This window comes from Chinchilla lanigera, unplaced genomic scaffold (genome assembly GCF_000276665.1).
Source record: "Chinchilla lanigera isolate Chin_1 unplaced genomic scaffold, ChiLan1.0 scaffold00021, whole genome shotgun sequence".
Lineage (NCBI taxonomy): Eukaryota > Metazoa > Chordata > Mammalia > Rodentia > Chinchillidae > Chinchilla > Chinchilla lanigera.
The window spans coordinates 15934833-15958100 of record NW_004955422.1 but is presented as its reverse complement, the minus strand read 5'-3'; the positions used below and the strand labels follow the sequence as shown (position 1 = coordinate 15958100).

Below are 23268 nucleotides of genomic sequence, written 5' to 3'. Positions count from 1 at the left end.
ACTAGAGCAGTATACCAAGAATGACTTTGGCTGTTGATTTTTTTGGAAATACTTTTATTTAACCAGAATACCAATCTTTGTTCCAGAGGGCAAATCGAAAACCAGTAGGTAAGAATAGTTTAAGGGTTTTAGGGAAGTCTGTGGGAAACTGTGGAAAAGATAAAGGCTGCTTCTGAGGATGAAAGGAACAAAAGGAAAGAAGATGAGGGGAACCTAGGGTGAGGGTTTATATGGCACAAGGTGGCCCGAGTACAAGTACCACCCTTTCTGTGTCACAGACAATAGCCCATGCGTGCAACTAGCACACATATTTCCAAGTCCTCTTGCTCTACCCTGATGGGGTATTTCATGCAAAGGCAACAACATTGATTGAAAGTAGGGTTTTAAAAGGCTGATGCTCAGTCCTGCTGGAACCTGTAGGCCTGGGACCCTTCCATCTTGTTGTGGTGCTTCACCCACCCTGCATGTCTCCTTTTTTCCTTGCCCATCTGCATCCCATGATCTGTGTTGCCATCACAGCCCCATGTGCCCTTCTGCTTCCTTTGCTTCCTTTCCTTTTTCACTTCATTACATGTACCTGGCCCCAACCTGAACTCTGTTTAGTGCATTCTCTATTCCCACTTACACTGCCGGCAGTCATATGTGTTCTGTATGCCCTACTGCCCTCCTCTTCCAGATGCAATCCCCAAAATACAAACTGATGGCATTGGCTCAATTTTTCTTAGTGAAACTAGAAGAAATTCATTAACCTCACCTTATACCTGGACCTGTGCCCATGTTGTCTGCATTCTTATACTGTGAGGGACTCTGTTCTCTCCGAAAAGGCCAGCTTCTCCTTTTAGCCTCTAGATTCTGCCTGCTTGTGGCTGCTATGTCCATTCCCCAACTCACTGGATTCTTACCATCTGCCTACAAACATCTCATTTTCCACAAGGTCCTTTTCACTCCATCTCTTAAGCTACTGTCCTATTCCTTTCCTCCCCTTTACTACAAATTTCCTTGGAGAAGTTCTCAGTCCTCACTGTTTTACTTTCTCCCCTCCCATGCTGTGTTACACTTTGCCCACCATTGCACAGAGCCACTGTTGGTCTCCATTTCAGCATATTCTGCTGTCAGTGATGTGTCAGCTGACTTAATCTGCCAGTGTCAGTGCATACATGTGATTGGTCTTCCACCTGAGAACATGCAGCTTCAAAAGTCTCCTTTCCACTTTCCCTCCTGTGTTGGCAGACCTATCCCAGGCTCCTTGTTGATACTCAGCAGTGTTGACTGTCCAGGATTTGACCCTCATCTCCTCTTGTCTACACTGAATTGCATGGAAGGAAAATGATACTGGTATCCCCTCCCCCGATAGTGCCAAGAACCACAGAGTGAGAGTTACAGCTCTCCACTTGATGTTGCCCCATGGCTATGTAGCACTCATCTCAAATTCATCAAGTACAAATACAGTTCTTAGATCTTCCACTCAAAACATACTCTTCCTCTGGTCACTGCCATCTCAATTCTTAGAGTCATCCCCAAACCTGTTTTCCTCTAAGACAGTGATGGTGAACCTTACAGGGCTTTAAGTGATAACAAACAGTTGGCTGCAGCACGTGTGCTGCAGGTTCGCCATCATTGCTCTGAGATGTGTTCATTATCTCTATGCTTTAAAATAGACCCACAAGCCCTGTTTCTCATACCTGTAGCCCTGGGTGAGTCTGTTCCCCAGCTCTTAGCCTTGACCCCTGACAGGCTCTTGAAAACAGTGACTGGAAGTCCTGTTGAAGTAGATGAAGAGTGCAGCTTGTGCACCTGATGCTTGTCTCACATTCTTCTGTTTAGTGTTAAGAGTTCTTTTTGAGTTTTTCCCTCCCTAGTATTGATCTTAATTCAGAGCCTCCTTTCTTCCTGGGGCTTCTGTGGCGCTGCTGGCTGGTTTCTCATCATCTTCTCCCTCTGCAGCCCAGCTCAGCCTTCGTCATGCTGAGCACTGCCTGAGACTCTGATCGTTTGCCCACTCCCTGTTCGAGGCCCTCCCAGGCTGTGGATAAGAGAACCCCTGCAGATGAGTCCAGACTCTGACTGTTGTACAGGGTTTTCACAATCATGCTGCTCACCTTATTTCTGCACCCCTGCTCCCCAGACCCCAGCCCTTCTCACTTTCCAGATGCCATTCATGTTTTTGTGAAAAAGTAGGTTGTTCAGAATCAACTCAATGCTGGGGATGTGACTTAGTGGTAGAGTTCTTGCTTTGCATGCACAAGGCACTGGGTTTGAGCCTCAGCACCACAACAAAAAATCAACTCAGTTGCCATCTCCTTTAGCAAAGCTGATAAGCATGCCCAGTTCCATCATGGATAGCTTAGTAGCCTGGGTGTGTCTCATTCTATTACATGAAGGTTCTGTCCAGTTTGTCTTCCCTGTAGAGCACCCTGAGGAGTACCTTGCCTCTCTGATGGCCCAGTGGCTGTCACAGACTAGGTATGAAACAGTTCTTTAAATGAATTGTGATTCTGACCAAAAACGATGCATAAACCCATGTTTTGCCATACCTCTACTCTAAGCACAAGCAGTGAAAAGGTAGAACTTAGAGGAACAAACAAAAGACAGCCAAGTCTACAAATGAGATGAAGACCCTTTGTACAGAAGGAGATTGGAAGCCTACATGGTAGGCATGAGTTGCTCCTCACTGGTCTGCTGAGCCTGTGCACCCAGCAGACAATGTCATGGGAGATTTAGTTCTTCAGGGTTAGAGTCAGAAGGACTGAAGAACTGAAACTAAGTCCTGGTACACTTTTTGAAGCTGGGCTTAGGTAAGGATTCCCAGCACTAAGGCCACTCTCAGCTATGCACCTTGGGGCTTTAATAGGATGTCAGGGTCCTAAGAAGTATAGAAAGCAAGACCTGAGCTGAGTTGCCCCTTCCAGTGATTCTGTAACAGGGTGAACATACTCTATCATGGAACCATGTATCACCGTGGAAAACCAGATTCTGGATTGACACCTAGGGGGAAGGTAGGAGGCCAGCAACTGCAGTTCTAGTTCTTTGGTTTGTGTCCTCTGCAGAAGGCTTATGTTGAAATCCTAACCCTCAGTGTGATGGTGTTAGGAGCTGGAGCCATGAGGGTAGAGTCCCTTGGGTGGGATTAATGCCCTTCCTTATAAAAGGGACCACAGAAAGTTCCCTGACCCTTTTGTCATGTGAAGACACAGGGAAAAGTCAGCAGTCAGGCCCTCACCCAATGCTGAATCTGCCGACATTGAGATATTAGACTTCCAGCCTCCAGAACTGTGAGAAATAATTATCAGTTGTTTATTAACCACCCAGTCTATGGTAGTTTCTTTATAGTAGCTGAAAGTGACTGAGACAGGGATAGTGCTAACAACATAAAACTTCCCCATCTAGATGAGCATGCAATCCAGATTCCACAGTGCTTAAAGATAGATACTCTTAGGGGCTGGGGATTTAGCTCAGCGGCAAAGCGCCTGCCTGGCAAGCGCAACGTCGTGAGTCCCGGTACCGGAGAAAAACCAAAAAAAAAAAAAAAAAAAAAGATAGATACTCTTGCAGAGATGACTCCTCACTGATGTGTGCCTACTTTACTCTGTCAGAAATCGATGGAGAATCTGCCAAAACTGCCAAAATAAGTATGCATGATACTTAGAGACAGATTAACATCCATGAAAACAGGGAGTGAAATAAGAGCAGGCAGATATGACAAAGAACCAACTTGGAATCTAGTAAATGAAACAGACATTAGCTAGGATGATAGACTGTGTTGTAGACAAAGTCAAACACAGACAATTGGTAGTAACTCCACACAGTTGAACCAGATTGTAGCAAAGAGGGATAAAATGATAAAAATTCAAGGCCCTAAATTCAGGTAGGCCTAGAGCTAGGTCTGCCCACAGACTTGATAGGTGTGTGAAATGTAATTGATTTTTGACTTAGGCTAGTTGAAGTCCACTTTTCTTCTATCTGCCACAGAATCTTTCTGATAAAAGATCCCATTAATGAGATGGTACACTCTGTCATTAGTGGTAGTTATTAGATGACCCGACAGTCAGTTGGAGTTCATCAAGAGGGCAGATGCCAGTCAGAGCATCCACTAGGGCAGGATTGGCATCTACAGGAGAAATCTCAGTACCATAGGGAAGAGCGCACACTTGGTAGAGAACAGGGCAAAGTTCTACTTGGCAGCTTGGCACTTTGCTCCAATGCTTACCATCCACAAGTCTTGTTCTTAAAGACTGGCTTTTGGCCCTGTGAAGATGTCTCAACACCTGGCTGGACCTTTATCAGGGTTCAAGACACATTTGGATGATTTTTACCTAGTTGGCAGGAAGGAGCAGACCTTGTTGGCCCTGGTAGGGGGCCCTGCATTGTGAGTCTGAGAAGAGGATCCTGCATTGTGGTCTGGCAGGGGAATACCTCTGTGCTGTTTCCCTGGGGAAGGGATCCTGCCTTGTTGGCCTAGGAGAGGAAGGACACTGCAGTGTTGGTTTGGCTGTGAGAACCATGTGTTGCTAGCTTGGAGAAAGAACCCTCTGTTGGCCAAGGGAGAAGACTTTATATGTTGTTATCCTGGGGAGGAGACCCTATATTGTTGGCCTAGGAGGGAACGCTGTTGCTAGCCTGGAAGAAGGGACCCTGCAGTGTTAGTCTGAGGAGCCACTGTGGTTTTGGCCTGGTGAAGGGCCCTGTGTTTTAGGTTGGAACAATCTGCAGTGAAGCCCACTATGCTGAGCTGGGAGGGGAAGCAGATAGAAGTCCTAGTTAAAATACTATGGACCCCTGGCTTTCTTACTGATATTTCTTGAATAGATATTTCCTCATTTGCTGTTACCCTTTGAGACATTTCCAGGAGCTTGAAGGTGGTTTTTAATCATTTCCTCACATTTCCCTGGGGAGCATGCTGCAAAGCTCCAGTTGCCAGGCCAGTAGAACTCACCACTGTCATGATTCTTACAGAAGAAATACTAGTTTAAAAGAGAAATTTTGTTCTTTTCCACTGCTTTCTGTGGCAGTGCTGCCTCTATTTATCTCTCACACATTACTTACGCATTCTCACTATGGCTCACATAGGCATATGAGGGCTGGCCTGGTTAAAGCAGACTTCCATGGGCCTGTACTTCCTGTGGTGAGGTTGACTTTGAGTTGCAAATAATTGCTATGAATGCACTTTAAGAATATCACTGTTTTAAACCAACTTTCTAGAATTACCTAACTCAAGCATGTGTTATTTTGAAGGTCTAATTATTTATCAGGTGGATCTTTATCGTTCTTTATCTTCTAATGGAAAAACACTTAAGGAGAGGAGCATTGGCTGATGATTATACTTATTTCAGAGTGGCTTTGCTCCACATTCACGTCTTTGAACTCAGCTCATTTGTGATGTTTGTGAAGCAATGTCATAGCACAAGGTTCATACCAGGACAGTGATGCGAGGCTCCTATGGCCTCTCTCAGCCTTCTGGAAGCTCTCCCATACTGCTGCACAAATAGTTTTCTTAGACCTTCCTCTTTGCAAAAGGCTGACTAGTACTTGAAAAAAGCCCAGTTTTTTCATAGTTGACTTTGACCAAATTATTCAGGGAAACCAAGTTATTCTGCCCCCAGGAACGAATCAGCATAGAGCGAAGACTAGAACTAGGTGGTGACCTTCTAAGCCTTTTTTCCTTTATCTCTTCAAGGATTCTAGGTCCCAAATCTGTGAGTCACTTAAAAATATCTTCAGGTGCTTTATTTTGGGATTCCAGTTCAGGAAAATATTTGCTTTTGGATTCTAAGGGGGTGGGCGTGGACTGCCATTATCCCCTGTTGCGCTTTCAGCAGTGCCTAGGGTGGAGGGAAGTCAGATGGTCTGGATTAGGGTCTCATCCTATAGGGAATACATACGTAGTCTCAGGCCAGCTAGTTGATCCCCATTTCTCTGGAGGAGCACGCCATATATCCTGTGATTGGGTTGCCTGTGTGTGTGGACTATGCGGCCAATGGAAGTCTTGCCTAAGAGATTTTTATTTATGCATGTGTTCATTTTCTTGCTGCTTTGTAGGAGTTTGCAGCACTCACGAAAGAACTCAACATATGCAGAGAACAGCTGCTTGAGAGGGAAGAAGAAATTGCCGAGCTGAAAGCAGAAAGGAACAACACAAGGGTCAGTGGGCTCTGGTTACCATCCTTCTCTAGAGTCAACATCAGGATCAGTTTTGGTGTCTTAGAATGAAAAGATACTCATTCTGACTGCTTTTAAACTCTTTTTGTGGTTTTTCCTTCTGAGTAGAGTATGTGTGTTCAGTCATTTGAGCATTAAACGTTGCATAAAATTTATGATAAGCTAGGCATGGTGGCATATACCTACAGTCTCAACATTCAGGAAGCTGATCCAGGAATATCTTGAGTTAGAGGACAGCCTGGGCTAGAGAGTGAGTCGCAGCCCAGCCTAGACTACAAAATGAGACCCTGTCTTTAAAAAAAGAAAAATAAGAAATTTGTCACGGGAATTAATGACATTCTAATACAATTGAGGGGAGCTTATCTAACTCTACTGAATTAAAAGGATTTGAACATGTTTTAGCATGAGAGTGTAAAGGACTTGAATGTGAAATGAAAGATGCTCTTTACATGTCCCTGTTTGGCCTTGTTTCAGCTGCTCCTAGAACATTTGGAGTGCCTTGTCTCCAGGCATGAACGCTCTCTCAGGATGACTGTGGTGAAGCGGCAAGCACAGTCTCCTGCAGGTGTGTCCAGCGAGGTGGAGGTGCTTAAAGCACTGAAGTCCTTGTTTGAACACCACAAGGCCCTAGATGAAAAGGTACATCAGTTACACTAATGGTTTTGGGTTTGTGCACATGCTGTGTTATAGCAGACTTTGCATGTGTTTGTTTACCTTTAACTTTTGTAGTTTTTTGAATTCTTGTAAACAGATTTTCTCTGTTAAAGGCAGTGTTGTATATGATTAACAAGTACTATCTGGTATGTGTGTTTTAAATTGACTGATTCTGGGGCTGGGGATTTAGCTCAGCGGCACAGCGCCTGCCTGGCAAGCGCAAGGTCGTGAGTTCGATTCCCGGTACCGGATAAAAACCAAGAAAACCGAGGGAAAAAAAAATAAATTGACTGATTCTGTGTATTGACTTCCTGTTAAGAATTGGTAATGTTAATTTATTTAGGAGCAAGAGTTTCTCAGCCTTAAAATTTAAAGCCATTAACAAGGACATTTTCTTGACAATAATATCAATGAAAGACATAGTACTTTATTGTATATATTTCACTAATATTATATTAGGATAATTACAGCAAGAATATGTATACATACAAAAACTCAACATTGTTTTCAGGTGCGAGAGCGGTTACGAGTAGCCCTGGAAAGGTGCAGCTTGTTAGAAGAAGAACTAGGAGCCACACACAAGGAGGTAATTTTGAGACATCATCGTAGCACTGGAATTGGGCAGTTTTTTATTTTTATCTCAGAATTTTTAAAAAAAACTATGGAGCCTGTTTATCTTTCTAATTAAAGACCAACCTGATGGGGTCATTTGAATTGAGACTAGACTTTTATTTCAGATTGTAGAATTTCTAAAATACCCTTTGTCAAGAAGCTAGTAAATTCTGTTTCTAGTAATCTGGTTCTGTTCAGGATGGATGGCATTACCATATACTTTCTTGTTTTACTTTTAGCACTGTATAATTCTGTTTCTCCAAAAGGAATTTTGCTGTCTTTACTCACTTCTCTTAAAAAGTTATTTTAGGGACTGGGGATTTAGCTCAGTGGCACAGCGCCTGCCTGGCAAGCACAAGGTTGTGAGTTTGATTCCCAGTACTGGAAAACGCACCCTCCCCCACAAAAAAAAGTTGTTTTATTCTTAAACTCAATTTTTGGTTTTAGCTAATGATTCTTAAAGAACAGAATAATCAGAAAAAAACACTAACAGAAGGAGTGCTTGACATAAACCATGAACAAGAAAATACACCAAGCACTAATGGAAAAGTAAGTCCTTGGGCTTTCTGTTTGTTCTGTTTCTGATTTTGTATGTTCATGGTACGTATGTGATGCTGTTTGGAAGCTGTTGCTAAAATCCGTGCTTGCAGCTGAAGTGATTGTGAGAACTCTGTCATCCGACAGATATAAATCCATTTTGATGGTCCCTATTCCTGAAATTATTTTGTTTTGTATTACACTAAGGTTATTTAAAGGGTGTGTGTGTGTGTGTGTGTGTGTGTGTGTGTGTGTGTGTGTGTATTTATTTATTTATTTAACCCATCAGAGATCATCTGATGGCTCTTTAAGCCACGAGGAAGACCTTGCTAAAGTAATTGAGCTCCAGGAAGTCATAGACAAGCAATCGAAAGAACAGAACCAGATGAAGGAGCGCCTGGCTACACTTTCCAGCCATGTGTCGGAGCTGGAAGAGGATCTTGACACAGCTAGAAAGGATCTCATCAAGTCTGAAGAAATGAACACAAAATTGCAACGAGATGTTCGTGAAGTAAGTGATAATAAAAATTGCAGGGTTATAATGTTGAGTATTTGGAGTGTTTAGGATAACTGATTATTTTTTTCTGCTACTTTTGTCCTTTCCTGTCAGTTACATTCAGCCTTTAGATTATTGAATGAGTAATAATAAAACACAGTAATGCTATCAGACTGTGATATACTGCCTCCATGTGGTTGGAGAATTTCTCCTTTCCTGCAGTCTTTTAAAAGAGCAGAGGAGCCGAGGATGTAACTCAGTGACATAACCACTTACCTGGAAAGCACAAGGTCCTGAGTTCGATCCCAGGTACCAAAAGAAATGAAAAAATAAAAGAGTAGAGGAGAACTTGCCCAGCCTTTCCCACTTGGGTTATTTGAGTTCATTCTCCACTCTCATGTAGATTCTTCGTCTCTATAGCTTTAAGCTGTCATAATGTGCTCTTCCTTATGTTCAGCTTCCTTCTTCCTATACAAGTACATGCACTCCCTAAACAAGTACATGTCGGTATTAGTTGTGCTTTGTGCTCACTTAGATGTGAGTGTTCTCTGGGGCTATGGAAAAGGGAGCATTATCAGCTGTCTTCTAGTTTTTTGGTATTTTCCTCATGCACAGAGGTATGATACTGAGTTTTGGAGGTCAGGTCAACTATGAAAGTGTGAAATTTGTTTACATTTGGATCATCAGGATCTTGATGTAAAAATATGTCCAGATATGCTCATTTCTGAAAAACATTTCTGCTGTGTAATTTTATGAGAAACTAATCACTATTATAAAATCAAACGAGGGCTAGATATTTTCTCTGATACTTCCTCCCGTCACTTTTTAACCTGCCCTTTATGGCTCTGTGAGGCCCAGGGCTAGTTTGCAGGTGTGTAGAACAGGGTTACTTGTGTTTGGTAGCTTACTGGGGTACTTTTTTGTGAGAACTTAGAACAAAGGAAAGCATTGGCATATGTTATGTAACCTACTATAGTATTTATTTTTTGTCCGTGGCAGGAAAATATTCCTGTAAAGGGAATTGTGAAATTTTTCTTTTAAGATCTGCCTTTTTAAATATTAAGAATTTGTTAAAAATAATTACTTAGTAGACAGAGAAAGACCCAAACAACAGTGAATTTGGGGATAGAAGACAGGAATTGTACACATAAAAAGTTGTGTTTGATAGTGTATAATATAAATTTGAATGTGTACTTCAGGTGATTGCATTCAGTTAAACTTTGACTTACGTTCCATTTGTCAGTGTGCCTGAATTTTGTAATTATATGGGATTTTATCCAACTTTCACCTGAGAAAATAAATCTTTCTGTCTTGCTGCTATGCCCATTGAAAGGCCATGCCCTGTACTAGTAAGCCTGTTTGTAGCTGAGGGCAGACATAGGCTGTCTTCATCTCGGACACCATCACCTTCTTGAATTCTTATAGTTTAAGATATTTTATTTATGCGTACTTTGTAATATTATGTAAAAAATTATGTAAATATATTACGTACAAAAGGATAAGCTTTGATAAAGTGAGTAGTAAGACAGCATTTACTCAGATGAATCTGTGCTAATCATATTGAATATTTACATTTGCTATAAGTACATTTTCATCCACATTTGAGAAGATTGACAGCAGTTTAGTCTTGAGGACATCAGTTTAGTTTTTATATATGATTTGAATTTAGGATTTTGTCCAGTTTTTTCTCACTGAAGTATATTAATACATTATGCATTAACTACCTGCCCTTTTCCCCCTCTGAAACACCTAATTTAGGCAATGGCCCAGAAGGAAGACATGGAGGAGAGAATCACTACCCTTGAAAAACGCTACCTCGCTGCACAGCGTGAAGCCACATCTGTGCATGACCTCAATGATAAACTTGAAAATGAAATTGCAAATAAAGATTCTATACATCGACAGGTAATGGATTTTATGGACCCTTTTCTGATTTTAATGAATAATATTTGTGGAGGTACATTCTTTGATTCATTCATTTGCATTGAAAGTTATTCTTTTGCTTATTAGTACTTTTACTAAAGGGGCAGAGTGTCAAAGAACTTCAGGGTAATTTGTTCTTGGTAACTAGAAACACTTGCATCGGGTTTCTTGAAAAATGTTTGGCACAGTGGCGCCTTGGTTCATGAACACATTTATTTATGAACAGTTTGATTTACAACAGAAGCATTTGGCAAGTTTCATTTGTTTGATTTCACTGAAATCAGGCCCAACAAGGTGAAGAGAAAAGCCTTGTCCCAAATTCTGCACTGGATGACAGTCATGACTGCTGCCATCTTTCCCACGCAAACACAAATGTGACCATCTTTTTCCAAAGTTGTAGAAAAAATAGAGTTCGTGAACTGTAGTACCACTATATTTTATAATGTGCATTGTTTGCTCAAAAATAAAATAGTAGACTAGCATTAAAAGTGATGTTGTAAAGTAATGTTTAATAACATGTAAAAGGTTCATAGTAAGAATGACTTCAATAAGCAGATTATAAAATAGAACATATGCTGTGTTTTTGAGGATTTAAAGGATGATGTATATGTTCCTATACTGAGATAAATGTGCACTGAGAAGAAGGGCATACTGCATATAAAAGAAAATAGCCTCTTAGAACCTATACTTGGAGATATTTTTGAGATGTTTTCAAAAAAATCTTTGTTAAATATTCTACATTAAAATTTTTTTAGAGGATTTTTTAAAATAGTAATCATCAACTTTAAAACTTGAGCAGCTTATCATTAGGATGCTTTTGGAAGAACTCTGTGAGAAAGGTGCCCAGAGCCAATAAGGCCTGCCCTCTGGCAGTAATATGCAGAAGCAGTGTCACCTTCAAGTTGGGGTCGGGTTGCTTTTCGACGTGGGTTAGTACCAAGCCCTTCTTCTTTTCTTTTTTTTTTTCTTCCTTTTCAGTCATTTTGAGTCAGGGACTCACTATGCATTTTAGGCTGGCCTTGAACTTGTAGCAATCCTCCTGCCTCAGCCTCCTGAGTGCTGGGGTGACAGGGGTGTGCCACCATGCCCGGCTGTCCAAGCCCTTCTTACCTTGTCAATAAGAATGAATGAGCTCTTACAGAAAACTGAGTTTCCTTAAGATATAGGAACCTTTGTCTTTTAAAAAACACTAACTTCTTTGAAGATATTTATGAAAAGCAAAAACTTTATCAAAAGAGGTATTTTACACATTGAAATCAAGCCCAACAAGGTAAAGAGAAAAGCCTTGTCCCAAAGCAGCTGCCCAGTCCCTGTGGCTTCTGACTTGCAGTTCAGTCTACATCTGTGTTCAGTTTGTCTAAATCTGTTAACAATGGAAAAAAGCCAGGAAGGAGGTGCTGCATTCTGATGCTGAGCTCTCTTCTTTAGACGGAGGACAAAAACCGCCAGTTACAGGAGCGCCTGGAGCTGGCTGAGCAGAAGCTGCAGCAGACCTTGAGGAAGGCAGAGACACTGCCAGAGGTGGAGGCAGAGCTGGCCCAGAGAGTGGCAGCGCTGTCCAAGGTACCCTGGTGCCCACGTCACATGCTAGGACTTTGATTATCCATGTCAGGACACCTGAATCCATGGAACAGTTCAGATTTGTTTTCAGTGCTGTTTTGTCTGGGATGGGATTGCTTTGTAAATGTCAGGCAGCATCCTTCTCTGTCGTTAACCTGAGTCTTCTTCCCGTTCTGTCAGGTATACGCTGTGCATCCACCATGTTGTGATCTGAGTCACTGCTTGTTAGGATTATTTTAGTCACCAACTTTAAGCATAGGCTTAGAAGCTTTGTTATAAAAAGAGGATGGCTTTTTTTTCAGAGATACAAAAAAAGCCATTTTCTTATAAAGATAATCAAAATAAGTTTGTAGTAAATTTTTAAGTAATTTCATTCTTTTAAAATTACTTAAAAATGAAAAAAAAATTACTTAAAAATGTTTTGAGGATTTTTTATTTTTCTGAACACGAGGTCTTGCTCTGTTGCTCAAGCTGACCCCAAACTCCTGATTCCTAGACTCATGTAATCCTCCTGCCTCAGCCTCCCAAATAGCTGAGACTACAGGCGTACATCATCATGCCTGACTTAAAAATTAAGATTTTAAGGTAATCGTTGTTCAAGAACTATTGACTGGCTGAGCTTATACAGGAATAGCCCCTGCCCTCCCAGTTCTCAATATCCATGGGGAAACAGGCATGTGAGGCAGCTCCCAAGTGGTATAACAGGTGCTTTGATTGGTCAGTCCACACAGGGACTCTGGAGCACCTTACTGGTAAGGCTCAGCTTCCCAGGGACATAGGAAAAAGCTTAGTGCTGAAGTGGCAGGACACATGGCCAGGCCCAATACAGCATCAGTAGGCACTGTCTTGGCCTCTGGAAGGTATCCTATCTTCCTGGGCCTGGGCTTAGTCAGCTGCTGGGGGGCGGGGAAAGGGGCTGGACAGACTCCACATCCTGCTGGCAAGGGTAACCTGGGGGAGGGTGGGTGGTGTCCAAGGTTGATAGACCTGTCCCTTTGAGCAGATGTGTTGCTACCAGCTATAACAGAACCTTGCCTCCCCTTTGTGATCCACTTTACAGTGTCGGTTTCTTTTCTCCCTGCTATCTTTCTGTCCTCATTGGTTTTGTAGTCTGACCCTTTGTCTTCTGGGAGCTCTGCTGTTAAGGAAGCTAAACTGTTCGAACTTACTTCCAAGCTTAGGAAGGTAGAATGTGTACATTGCTTCTTTCTTGTGCCTGCTGCTTTCTGCTTTCCCTGCTGACTAATGAGTTGCAGTCTGAGGATGGGGAAATCACAAATCCATGAAGGTCAGGCATGGGGTGGGGGAAGCACACAGTTAGTCACTAGCACCCGCTGTGCTTCAGCATCTCCACACCAGAGGGTTGGCTCTCTCACGGTTTAACACGTGCAGCCACAGAGGGTGTGCTGGCCAGTGTGAGCAAGGCTTTCCCTTTGATGTGGTCTGGCCAGTTCATGCAGAGCATGTGATGCTTGTTGCTGCTGCAGTAGTACCCAGCATGCCTCTGATAGTGTGCCTGTGAGATCCCCTCACATTGTCTTTGTTGGCAGGCTGAAGAGAGACATGGCAACATTGAAGAGAGGCTACGGCAGATGGAGGCACAGCTGGAGGAGAAGAACCAAGAACTGCAGCGGGTGTGTATGGAGCCAGAGGGACCGAATGGGTTGTGAGCCTGGAGCTCCAAAGCCCAGCAAAAGGGGATCGGGTCTCTTCTAGTGTTGCCTTCTCTCTGGTCTCCCAGAGGGCCTCCATCTCAGTTCTTATTGTGCATACTTTGTGGCTTTGTCCATGAGTTGTCCACTGATGAATACATCCCCCACACAGAAGTTTTATATCCACAGAAGAAATGCATGCCCATGGGCACCACTGCATGGGTACGTGGGACCCCAGTCCAGGAAAGGCTTCATGCTTAGCCAGTCTGTTGAAGGAACTCCTGCAGGTACAAGTGGGATCTTACACATTCCCTTAAAATCTGTGGTACTGCCCAGGCCCACCTGAAACAGAGCAAGGCCTGTTAATGTAGATGAGTAGTCTTCTTGCTCAGGATGTGGCACTGAAGTCCCAAATTCATGGTCAAACCTCTGTTCCAAAGTATTGAACTATGAACTCCAAACGTAAGGATAGATGAAGGAAGAGATAGTTTTCAGCAAGTGAAACATCACAATTGAGCTTCCATGAAAAGACCAGTAGGAAAATATGGTGGTAGAGAGTTCTGTCAGTTGAAATTCTCACAGAATTTTCCCTGACAGAGGTGAGCGAGTGCCACTGTGGAACAGATACAGGAAGAGGTACTCCCAGGCCCAGATGCCACCTGACCTAGTATTTGGGGCTGGATTTCTCTTCGACAGATGGGTGGAGGGAGGAAGCATAAACGCCTAATTGTAGAACCCTCACACTCGCACATCACCCATCTTTTTTTATGTTAAGACTGTTAGGTTTTATCTTTACCAGAAGTCTGTATTCTTGGCCATACCCTGTGGAGAATCAGATAAGCTTCTAGGAAATAATGATTTTGAGTCCTATGAACAGATTGCATATTAGGCAATCCCCACTTCCCCAGCACACAGCCACATCCTGAAGCACACTCTTTGCTGTACGCAGAGATAACCTTTTCCCTATTAGAGGACTTCATTACTATGACAAGTGGTTTATGGAGGTATGAAGAGTAACTCAATGTGGTAGAGCTGTTTATAACTATGGCAGTTAAAAGTAAATGTTAAACTGTTTTACTTTAAAAGTATTCAAATGCTGATAGAAAATAATCACATGTGTCTAGAGAAAAGGATATCAGGGATTCTGTATCCTGTATGAAGTGTGGAACTCTTTTAGATAATGAGTGACTGTGTTGTGCACATCCTAGGGACTTTATTTAATCTTTACAGTGAGTGTCTGAGTAAAGGGAGATGCTATTACTCACAGTTTACCTGTGATTATGAAGCTGCATACCTAGGCATTGCTAGGCTTCATGGTAGGCAAGTCCTTGTAAAGTCAGTCCTACCTGAGCAGGGCACTGAGACATAAGTGCACATTGCAGCTCACACCAACTGCCTTCTGCCTGGGATGAGCCCCTGAGCACCACAGCAGTGCTCAGGCAACAGGGAAATGTGTGTGCTTCCTGTTAGCACCTTCTTCCCGTTTCACCTGGTGCTTGTGTTCATTCAGGATATGGAGTAAAAACCAAGCTTGTAAGTCTTGAAATGACTGTGTGGCACTTGTGAGGGTACATACTTATAATCCCAGTACTCTGAGAACTGAGGCAGGAGATCACAATTTCCAGCCCAGCCTACATAACTTAGTGAGACCTTGTTTCAAAATTAAAAAGGGCTGAGGATATAGCTCTGGGCCCTGGGTTCAATTCCTAGTACTATAGTAACAAAATAAGGTAAAAGCAAAACCCCAGACTTGTCAGCTTTGTTAACACATTTTAAAATTACTTAAGGTAATTATTTGTAGTTTTTGGATATAAGTTTACATTATGAGAAACTTTAACAATGCAGGAATATTTTTAAAAAGCAAAATATTCCCTCCCTGTCTCTACTTTTTTCAAAATAATTTATTTTTACCTTTTTTTTGTTTTTAAATTAAATTCATTTTTTTCCCTTGAAAATTCCTCTAAAGTACGTAGAGGGCTCATCCCCTTAAATACCTGCTGCCTCTTGCATATCATTTCCACTTTAAGTGCATCTCACAGTTAAAGACTGTGGACATTCCTGAGGTCCCCATGAGTCATGTATTCAACAGAAGAGAATGAGACCGTTTAGTTAGCAATCTCTAAGACCTGTCATTGAGCTTTTCCTGCCTGAATTGGTTCTGAACATGGTGTTACAGAGTCCCCTCTGGGGACGACAGTGGGAACGGAGCAGCCAGGGGAGTGATGGCACATGTGTGATTCTCTTTTGGTCCTTTGTACTTTTTGTTGTCATTTCTGCTGTAATAGATATAAAACTCAGGGCTTTTGCACTAAGCTATATCCCTGGCTCTTTTTAAATTATAATTTAAGATAAGGTGTTACTGAGTGGCTAATTTGGCTAGGCTGGGCTTGAACTTGAGATCTTCCTGCCTAATCCTCCCAGTGCACTGGGATTACAGGCATGCACCACCATACCTAAATAGTCCCTGGTACTTCTAAAGTAATGGTAATATGTCTACTTGAAGTCCAAAATCTATTTCTCCTGTTATAGGCAAGGCAAAGAGAAAAGATGAATGAAGAACATAATAAACGTTTATCAGACACTGTTGACAAGTTGCTTTCAGAGTCCAATGAGAGGCTTCAACTTCATCTGAAGGAGAGAATGGCTGCTCTGGAAGATAAGGTAGGTAGGCTGAGCATCGGACTCACTGCAAGGCCTTTGCAGAGGAGTGCTCACCCTCTCTCCCAAAAGATGGGCTGACGGTGGTGGATGACCATTACAGAAAGTAGGGATCTTGCTGTGGAGGGGAAGGTGCAGGCTGCTATCATTCACTAAGTTGACTTAATCATTTGCTGTGTTCTTGCCCCATTTGAGTGTATGGGAAATTGTCATTTTGTTCTCTAGGACAGAAGTAGGTAAATGATATAAGGGCCAGGCAGTAAATATTTCAGGCTTATTGTAATTACAAGGAATTAAGTAAAATAACTGTGCTGAGTAATTAGCACAAAAGTGGTCATAGATAGCACCTGTGTGTATGAATGTAGCTTTGCTCCAATAAAATCTTACATTAGCCAGCTGTGCTGGCATGTCAGCTATGACAGGAGGACCTTGTGGCCAGCCTTGGGTGAGGGGATAGGTCTTATCTTTTTAAAAATGTTTTTTTTCTTCCCAATAAGCAGTGGCCTGGGTTTGGGTAATTGACCTTAGTTTACCAGACTCTGTGCGCACTAGAATCTTTATTTGGCCCAGTGCTTGCCCTTTAATGCTTTGTCATTAGGAGTAATTTTTATTTATTTATTTATTTTTTTTTTTTTTGAGACAAAGTTTTACTAAGTCATTCAGTTGCCCAGGCTGGGTTCAAACTTGTGATAGTCCTGTTTCGCCCACCAAGGGCACTGGGATTATAAGGTCTGCACCACCACACCTGGCTTGGAAGTTAACTACTATCGTATTTATAAGCACAGTAGCACTTTAGGCATATGGTATAAGAGAAAGGATTTAATCAACTAAATCAAATAGTCTCCTGTTCTAATTCCCCTCCCCTCCTTCTTTCTCTTTTAGTTTGGAAGAAATCTGAGCTTGGGCTCTGAGTGCTCGAGTCCTGGAAGTATGCTAGCTGTTCCCAGAGTGAAGGGAGTCTCAGAGTCTCTGTCAGAGATGCTCTGACAGACAGTTGGGCTCAGATTTGATGACACCTGTTCTAATTGTGCAGTGTCCCTGGAGATGAGGCTCAGAAATGTCCCAAGATTGGCACTAGGGTGGGTTGAGCTTGTTCAAGAGAGACCTATGCTTACTTCTCTTTAAGAGACACATTCAATTTTACACAAAACTGATTACAAAATACATTCTTAGAGAGCTCATACAATGCTAACTCTCACCTCCTGATCAGATCAGTCTTCAAAGTACAAATATTTGTTGTAATGTAATTTTACATTTGAAACTTGATTTCTTGTTTTGTAAGTGGCCAATGAATTGCAAAACCTAAACATTAATATGAACTTTCTACCTGCTTAAGATAAATTTGTACCATGAACTTTGCATTGCTAAATCTAGAACTTTGAAAAGTGAAAGAAGGGCTGGGGATTTAGTTCAGCGGCATAGCGCCTGCCTGGCAAGCGCAAGGTCATGAGTTCAATTCCTGGTACCAGAAAAAGAAAAAAAAAAAAAAAAACAGCAAAAGAAAAGTGAAAGAAGCAAGAGACAATACATGTTGTCCTAGTCTTGTGGCCAGTGATGGACTGGGACTGTGGCACTGCTCCTTAGTATACCCATATGAACCTTCCCACAGTCACATTATCACATGGGACATTTTAAAGAATTAATACTGAAGACTTCTTTTTATCTTTTTCAGAATTCTCTACTGCGAGAAGTTGAAAATGCAAAAAAGCAATTAGAAGAAACACAACATGATAAGGTACGTAAATCTTCTCTGATTTATTGAAAAATTTGTTAAGAGATGAGTTGAACTGAATTGTTCTATAGTTACTGCAGATGTTTGGCAAGTTTTGTGTTTTGTTTTGTTTTGTTTTGTTTTGTTTTGTTTTGTTTTGTTTGGTACTGGGAATCACTCAGGACCTTGCACTTGCCAGGCAGGTGCTTGTGCCACTGAGCTGTATCCCCAGCCCAAGGCTAAAGTTGAGATAACCTTTCTTTATGGCTTTCCTAGTCCACTTACTTAATTAAGATGTGTAACATTCCTAGATTTGTATTTCAGGTACATTGGGTACAGTTCAGTTCAGAATCCTGAGTCTTTTCTGGTTTGAAGCTAAAATATTAGCATAAACCTTTCATCAAAAGTACTACTGGTAGGGCTGAAAGTACAGCTCAGTGGTAGGGTGATTCTTAGCATGCAAGAGTCCATGTGCTCCATCCCCAGCACTTAAAATAACTAAGTAAGCAAATAAACAAGCCAGACATATTGGCTCATGCCTGTAATCCCAGCACTCTAGGAAGCTAGTGGAGAATTGCAAAATCGAGTCCAGCTCAGTGACTTAATGAGATCTTATTTCAAAGAAAAAAGAAAGAAGAAAATGTATGTGTGTACGTACACACACACATACAGCGGGGGATGTAGTTCAGTGCAGAGGCCATTCCCCAGTACTAAAAAACAGAAACAAAATCCAGTGCTGTTTGGCAGAAATACAACATGAGCTACATGTGTAGTTTCTATGTTGCTAGTAATCACATTTGAAGAAGTACAAAGAAATAGATACAATTAATTTTGTTTAGCCTGATATTTGTGTTATTTCATTGTTTATTAAGGTAAAACTTAGCCACTTTGTATTCTTTTTTTCATACTGTCTTTGAAATCTCCTGTGTGTTCCATCTTTGTAGTACATGTCAGTTTGGACCACTGCACTTCAAGGACTCAATAGCCCTGTGTGGCCAGTAGCGACTGTGCTGCTCTAGAAATTAGGCCGGAATGAGCACATGTTTGATATGAGACAGTTAGAAACAATACAGACACATGTGCACGAGTGAGTGACTATTGTTCCTTAGGAGAATTCTGCTTCTTTCTACAACGTCAGTAATTTTTCATTGGTTGGTGCTTATCCCCGTATAGTTTTTCTGTGACGAGATAACAGTTGTCTACTCATTGGGGTTAGTGTTAATTTACTGTAGGACTCTGGAAGACAATTTTCTCAGAATTAAAATGTTTGGTATTTATAACTGCCAGTTTAACCTGATATGGTTATTTTCAACATCTGAGCACATTTAATGCAAGTGATCTTAAAATCTAAATGAAATAGTTTCAATGTGGGTCACATACTGTTTTGTAGGAGCAGCTTGTACTGAACATTGAAGCTCTGAGGGCGGAGCTGGACCAGATGAGGCTGAGAGGAGCTTCACTCCACCTTGGGTATGATACCGCCTGTGCTGTCAGCTCTGTTGTGGGCAAACGGGTCTGTCCTTGGCTGGATGGGCAGCACACCTGGGTAGAGGCATGATTTGACCTCAGGGATCCTGTTGCAAAATAGCAGGCCGGGGGAAGAGTGAAATATCCTTCCAGAGGTGGACACTTATGCCCAGGAGACACATCATTGGCAAAATTAAAAAACACAGGTTTAGAAGCTAAAGAATTATTGGCTAATTTTTGGACATATTTAGGTGCCTAATGCAGTGTAATTTTAAGGTGCAGGGACAGGAGGACAGAGCCAAAGAGAAGAGTTGAAGGGCTGCCTTCGTGGGAGCAGAAGTGACAGCATAAGCTGAGCCTGCTCGGGGAGCAGCTGCACAATTAAAACTCCAGAAGAGCTTGACCTTGGGTGTAGTACAGCATTTGAAGTTTGTGTGTTTTAGGAGACACTGTAAATTCATGATGTGTAGCCATTTAGAATCTTTTGAGATAAGATTTCGAGTTGACTGGTACAGGTGTGAACCACATGTCTTGTGAGTGAATCCAGTAAAGTACTTAGCATATGAACCCCACACATATCCCTCTTTTTGCCCCTTCTCTTTGTGATAGAGGCAGTCATTCTCGTTAAGGTACTAAAAAGTGTTGGTGGTATTTCTTTGAAGAAAAATAGTAGTCAAGCAGGAGTTAAAGTTTAGCAAAAGTTACTGATGTGGTTAGCTGTGGGATCAGTTTACAGGAAACAGGCTCCTGATTGAAACATGGCATGGGAGAAGGTGTGGAGCCTGGCCAGACTCTTCTACATTGCAAGTTTAAGATATCATAAGAGGTAGGGCGTCCTGTGCACTGTTCCAGCCACATGTACTTCTAGAAAATAAGAAGAAAAACCAGGGCAAATGGTTAAAAGTCAGAGCCAGAAACTTCCACTGTCTGCAAAACCAGAGCAGCATCGACTTTCAAAAAGGAGGGTTTACCTGTTTACGGAGAGGACACGTCAGGGCCATGAGGACATACAGAAAAGGGCTGAGTCAGGTAATGGGGAGCCTTGCAGTGGGGGGCAGTGTTGCTGAGATGGCCATGAGACACCGTGCCGGGGAGTCGGCAAGATGTGTCTTTGAGAAGTGTGTTGGTAAGAGATGAAGGTAGGGCATAGTGCTTAATGACAGGAAGGCGGGGAAGATGAAGGAATAAAAAAAGTTTAGGGGAGATTTTTTAAGATACAGAACTGATTTGCCCATGTTAATCAGCCTAAGATGTGGAGGTGAAAGATGACAGGGGAGAGGCGTGTTTGCTGTGGGAGTTCTGAGGGGGTAGCAGGGGGGGACCGTGTCACACACTGCTGGGAGGCATGAGAACATTGGCAGCAAAGGCAGCAAAGAGGAGCTGGCCGGGGTCCAGGAGCTGGACATATTTAGGTGCCTAATGGAGGTTCCATATTAGGTATCTTAGAGGTGGCCCAGAGAGGCAGGAGTGACTCACAGCAGGTATGGCGTAAGCCCTGGCTGGGAGTATTGAAAAAATTGGGTAGGCAGGGGGCTGACTTCACATATTCCCATGACTTGACAGTGAATGAGTCCTCTTGTGTTTGTGATCTCCTGCAAGAAAGATTGCTGCAGCTGAGGAGTGGCAAAGACAGATGAAAGACAGGCTTCTGTCCGTAGGCTGGGAAATGACTGGTTGTAAGTGGTGGCAGAGCTGTAGGCAGTACCACTGAAAGAGCATCAAAATTAGGAGGAATTGGTGGCCTTGAGAGGATCCTTGAACTGTCTAGAACTGTATACACAATTTTATGTGGCTAGCTTCTGTCCATTTCTGAAGTGTGCCATGACCTCAAAGCATTTAGATAAAGTCATACTGGGAAAGAGAAATAATCAATTTAATAAGATATGAGGAAGTAAGGTAGTTGTAGTCAAAGGAAAAAGCTAGACTTTGGATGTTATAAACAAGTCGTGAATCTCACATTACGTTCCGTGGAGACGTATCTTTAAAATGTGGAGAGAGATCTGTAAACCTAAAGTAAATGGGTTGGCGTATCCTATGGGCCCTGTGTGTGGGTGAGGAGAGTCATGAGGGATCCCCTGCCTAACTTCCCATGAGCAGATTAGTAAGTTTTGTCTCCCAAGACTTTTGCCTCTGAAGGATTTCTGACATGAAGGCAATCACCTTCTTTGCCAGGAAGCAGGATTGCTAGCAGAAGTGGGCAGCAGCAAGATGGACAGCATGAGTGGGTGTTGGAGCTGAGTTTCCACTGCTTTCCTGGGGCCTTAACAGTGTTTTTCCATACCCCTGGGAAGGGAACTGCACACAAGCCCAGTCTTCGGGTTCAAAAAACAAGGAAGCAAACTCCAGCTGCAGTTCCCAGGTGCCCCAGTTGTGCTGAAGGGACTTGTGCAGCTGGGGCCCTCAAGACTGCGTTGTGACTTTCGGCTCTCACTCCATGGATCTGCACACGAGAGGGAAAGCCATGGAGCAGATGAAGGCTGGAAGTGGCATCTGGGCATGTCCCTTGGTCAGCTTGGAGAAAGAACAGTGGAAATGAGGGGGCTGCAGCCTTGACCTAGAGGACATTGTCAGGTGGCTTTCACGTGGCTGCAGACTAGACCCTGGATGTCTGGTCTTTGTCCATGGTAGGCTGCATGGGTTTTCCTGTATAGTGAAGTTTCCCACCTGGTAGAACTGGAAAACTAAAACTTTAAATGTTGGCTTTGAGCAGGCTGAATGTAGCTCCCTACACACAAGGAAAATACCCTCCTTGGAGACCATTTCCTGCGTGAAATTATGTGGTTTCCAAATCAACAGGTCTGGCTTGAAAGAGTCACAAAGCTTGTTTACCTTTTCTTCTAACAACACCTTTGTTTCACATTTCAGCCGCCCCCACTTGGGCAGTGTCCCAGATTTCAGGCTCCCCATGGCAGATGGGCACACAGATGCCTACAGCACCAGTGCAGTGTTGCGGCGCCCCCAGAAAGGTCGGCTGGCAGCGCTGCAGGACGAGCCTTCCAAGGCAAGGCCTTGCGTGAAGTACATCTGCTTGCGTAAAAGTTACCTGCTTATTGTGAACAAAGCTCTCAATAGGTGGCTTGCTTCTTCCCTATTTTCCTTTTTCTGACTAAGAGTGTACTTTTAGGGCATACTACGTTTTTCCTTTTTTTTTTTTTGAGATTTTGATAAAGTACAGTCCACGCAGATGGGTATAGTGCTAATTAGTACCAACTTGAAATTGATTGATAGTAATGAATATATGTATTTATGACTTAGTGAAGATAATTAGTATTTCTAATATGATACATATAATCTGAGACAGTTGTCTTCTGAAAAAATGTTTTGTTTGGGCTCACAGTTTTGGTTTTAGGGGTTTTAATTGCTTCTCAGTCTTTTGGCTAAGGTCAACAATAGTTTTAGGGGTTTTCGTCTGTAACCAGTTGGCCATGTGGCTTTGTGTGAGGTAGCACTTTATGTTGGAACATGTGACAGAGCACAGGTGCTCATTTTATGGGCAAGAAGCAAAAAAGAGGGAAAGGGCTGGCATCTCACAGGAGCACAGCCTCAGTGATTCAGAGTCCTCCCAGTAGGCTCCTCCTACAGGCCGTACTATACCACCATGGGCTGGGGTCCAAGCCTTTACTGTGGGCCTTTGAAGAACATTCCAGAGCTGAACTATAAAGCCTACATACTTCAGACTCTTCAACAGCATGTCTTTTGATAAACTGCTGTATAACTGACCACCTGCATCTGTTGAACAGCTAGTTTGGGCCAGGTACCACCGTAGAGCTAGGGCTTCAGCAGTGCTTGAAAAGACAAGATGCCTGCACGCCCTAGCGCACGTGTCCCACTGAGGAGAAAAA

General features: G+C 42.6%; 1 protein-coding gene across 1 annotated transcript in view; it reads left to right on the top strand.

The window, feature by feature from the left end:
* Window positions 1-23268, top strand: part of Ppfia1 (protein tyrosine phosphatase, receptor type, f polypeptide (PTPRF), interacting protein (liprin), alpha 1) — a gene marked incomplete at its 5' end in the record, with an annotated part of 105842 nt that overhangs the window by 40686 nt on the left and 41888 nt on the right. The window contains 12 exon segments of the mRNA XM_013514113.1: window positions 6037-6138; window positions 6631-6795; window positions 7322-7396; window positions 7870-7971; window positions 8249-8470; window positions 10214-10360; window positions 11807-11941; window positions 13489-13572; window positions 16120-16251; window positions 17921-17983; window positions 19350-19429; window positions 22292-22427. Coding sequence (XP_013369567.1) covers window positions 6037-6138; window positions 6631-6795; window positions 7322-7396; window positions 7870-7971; window positions 8249-8470; window positions 10214-10360; window positions 11807-11941; window positions 13489-13572; window positions 16120-16251; window positions 17921-17983; window positions 19350-19429; window positions 22292-22427 — 1443 coding nt within the window.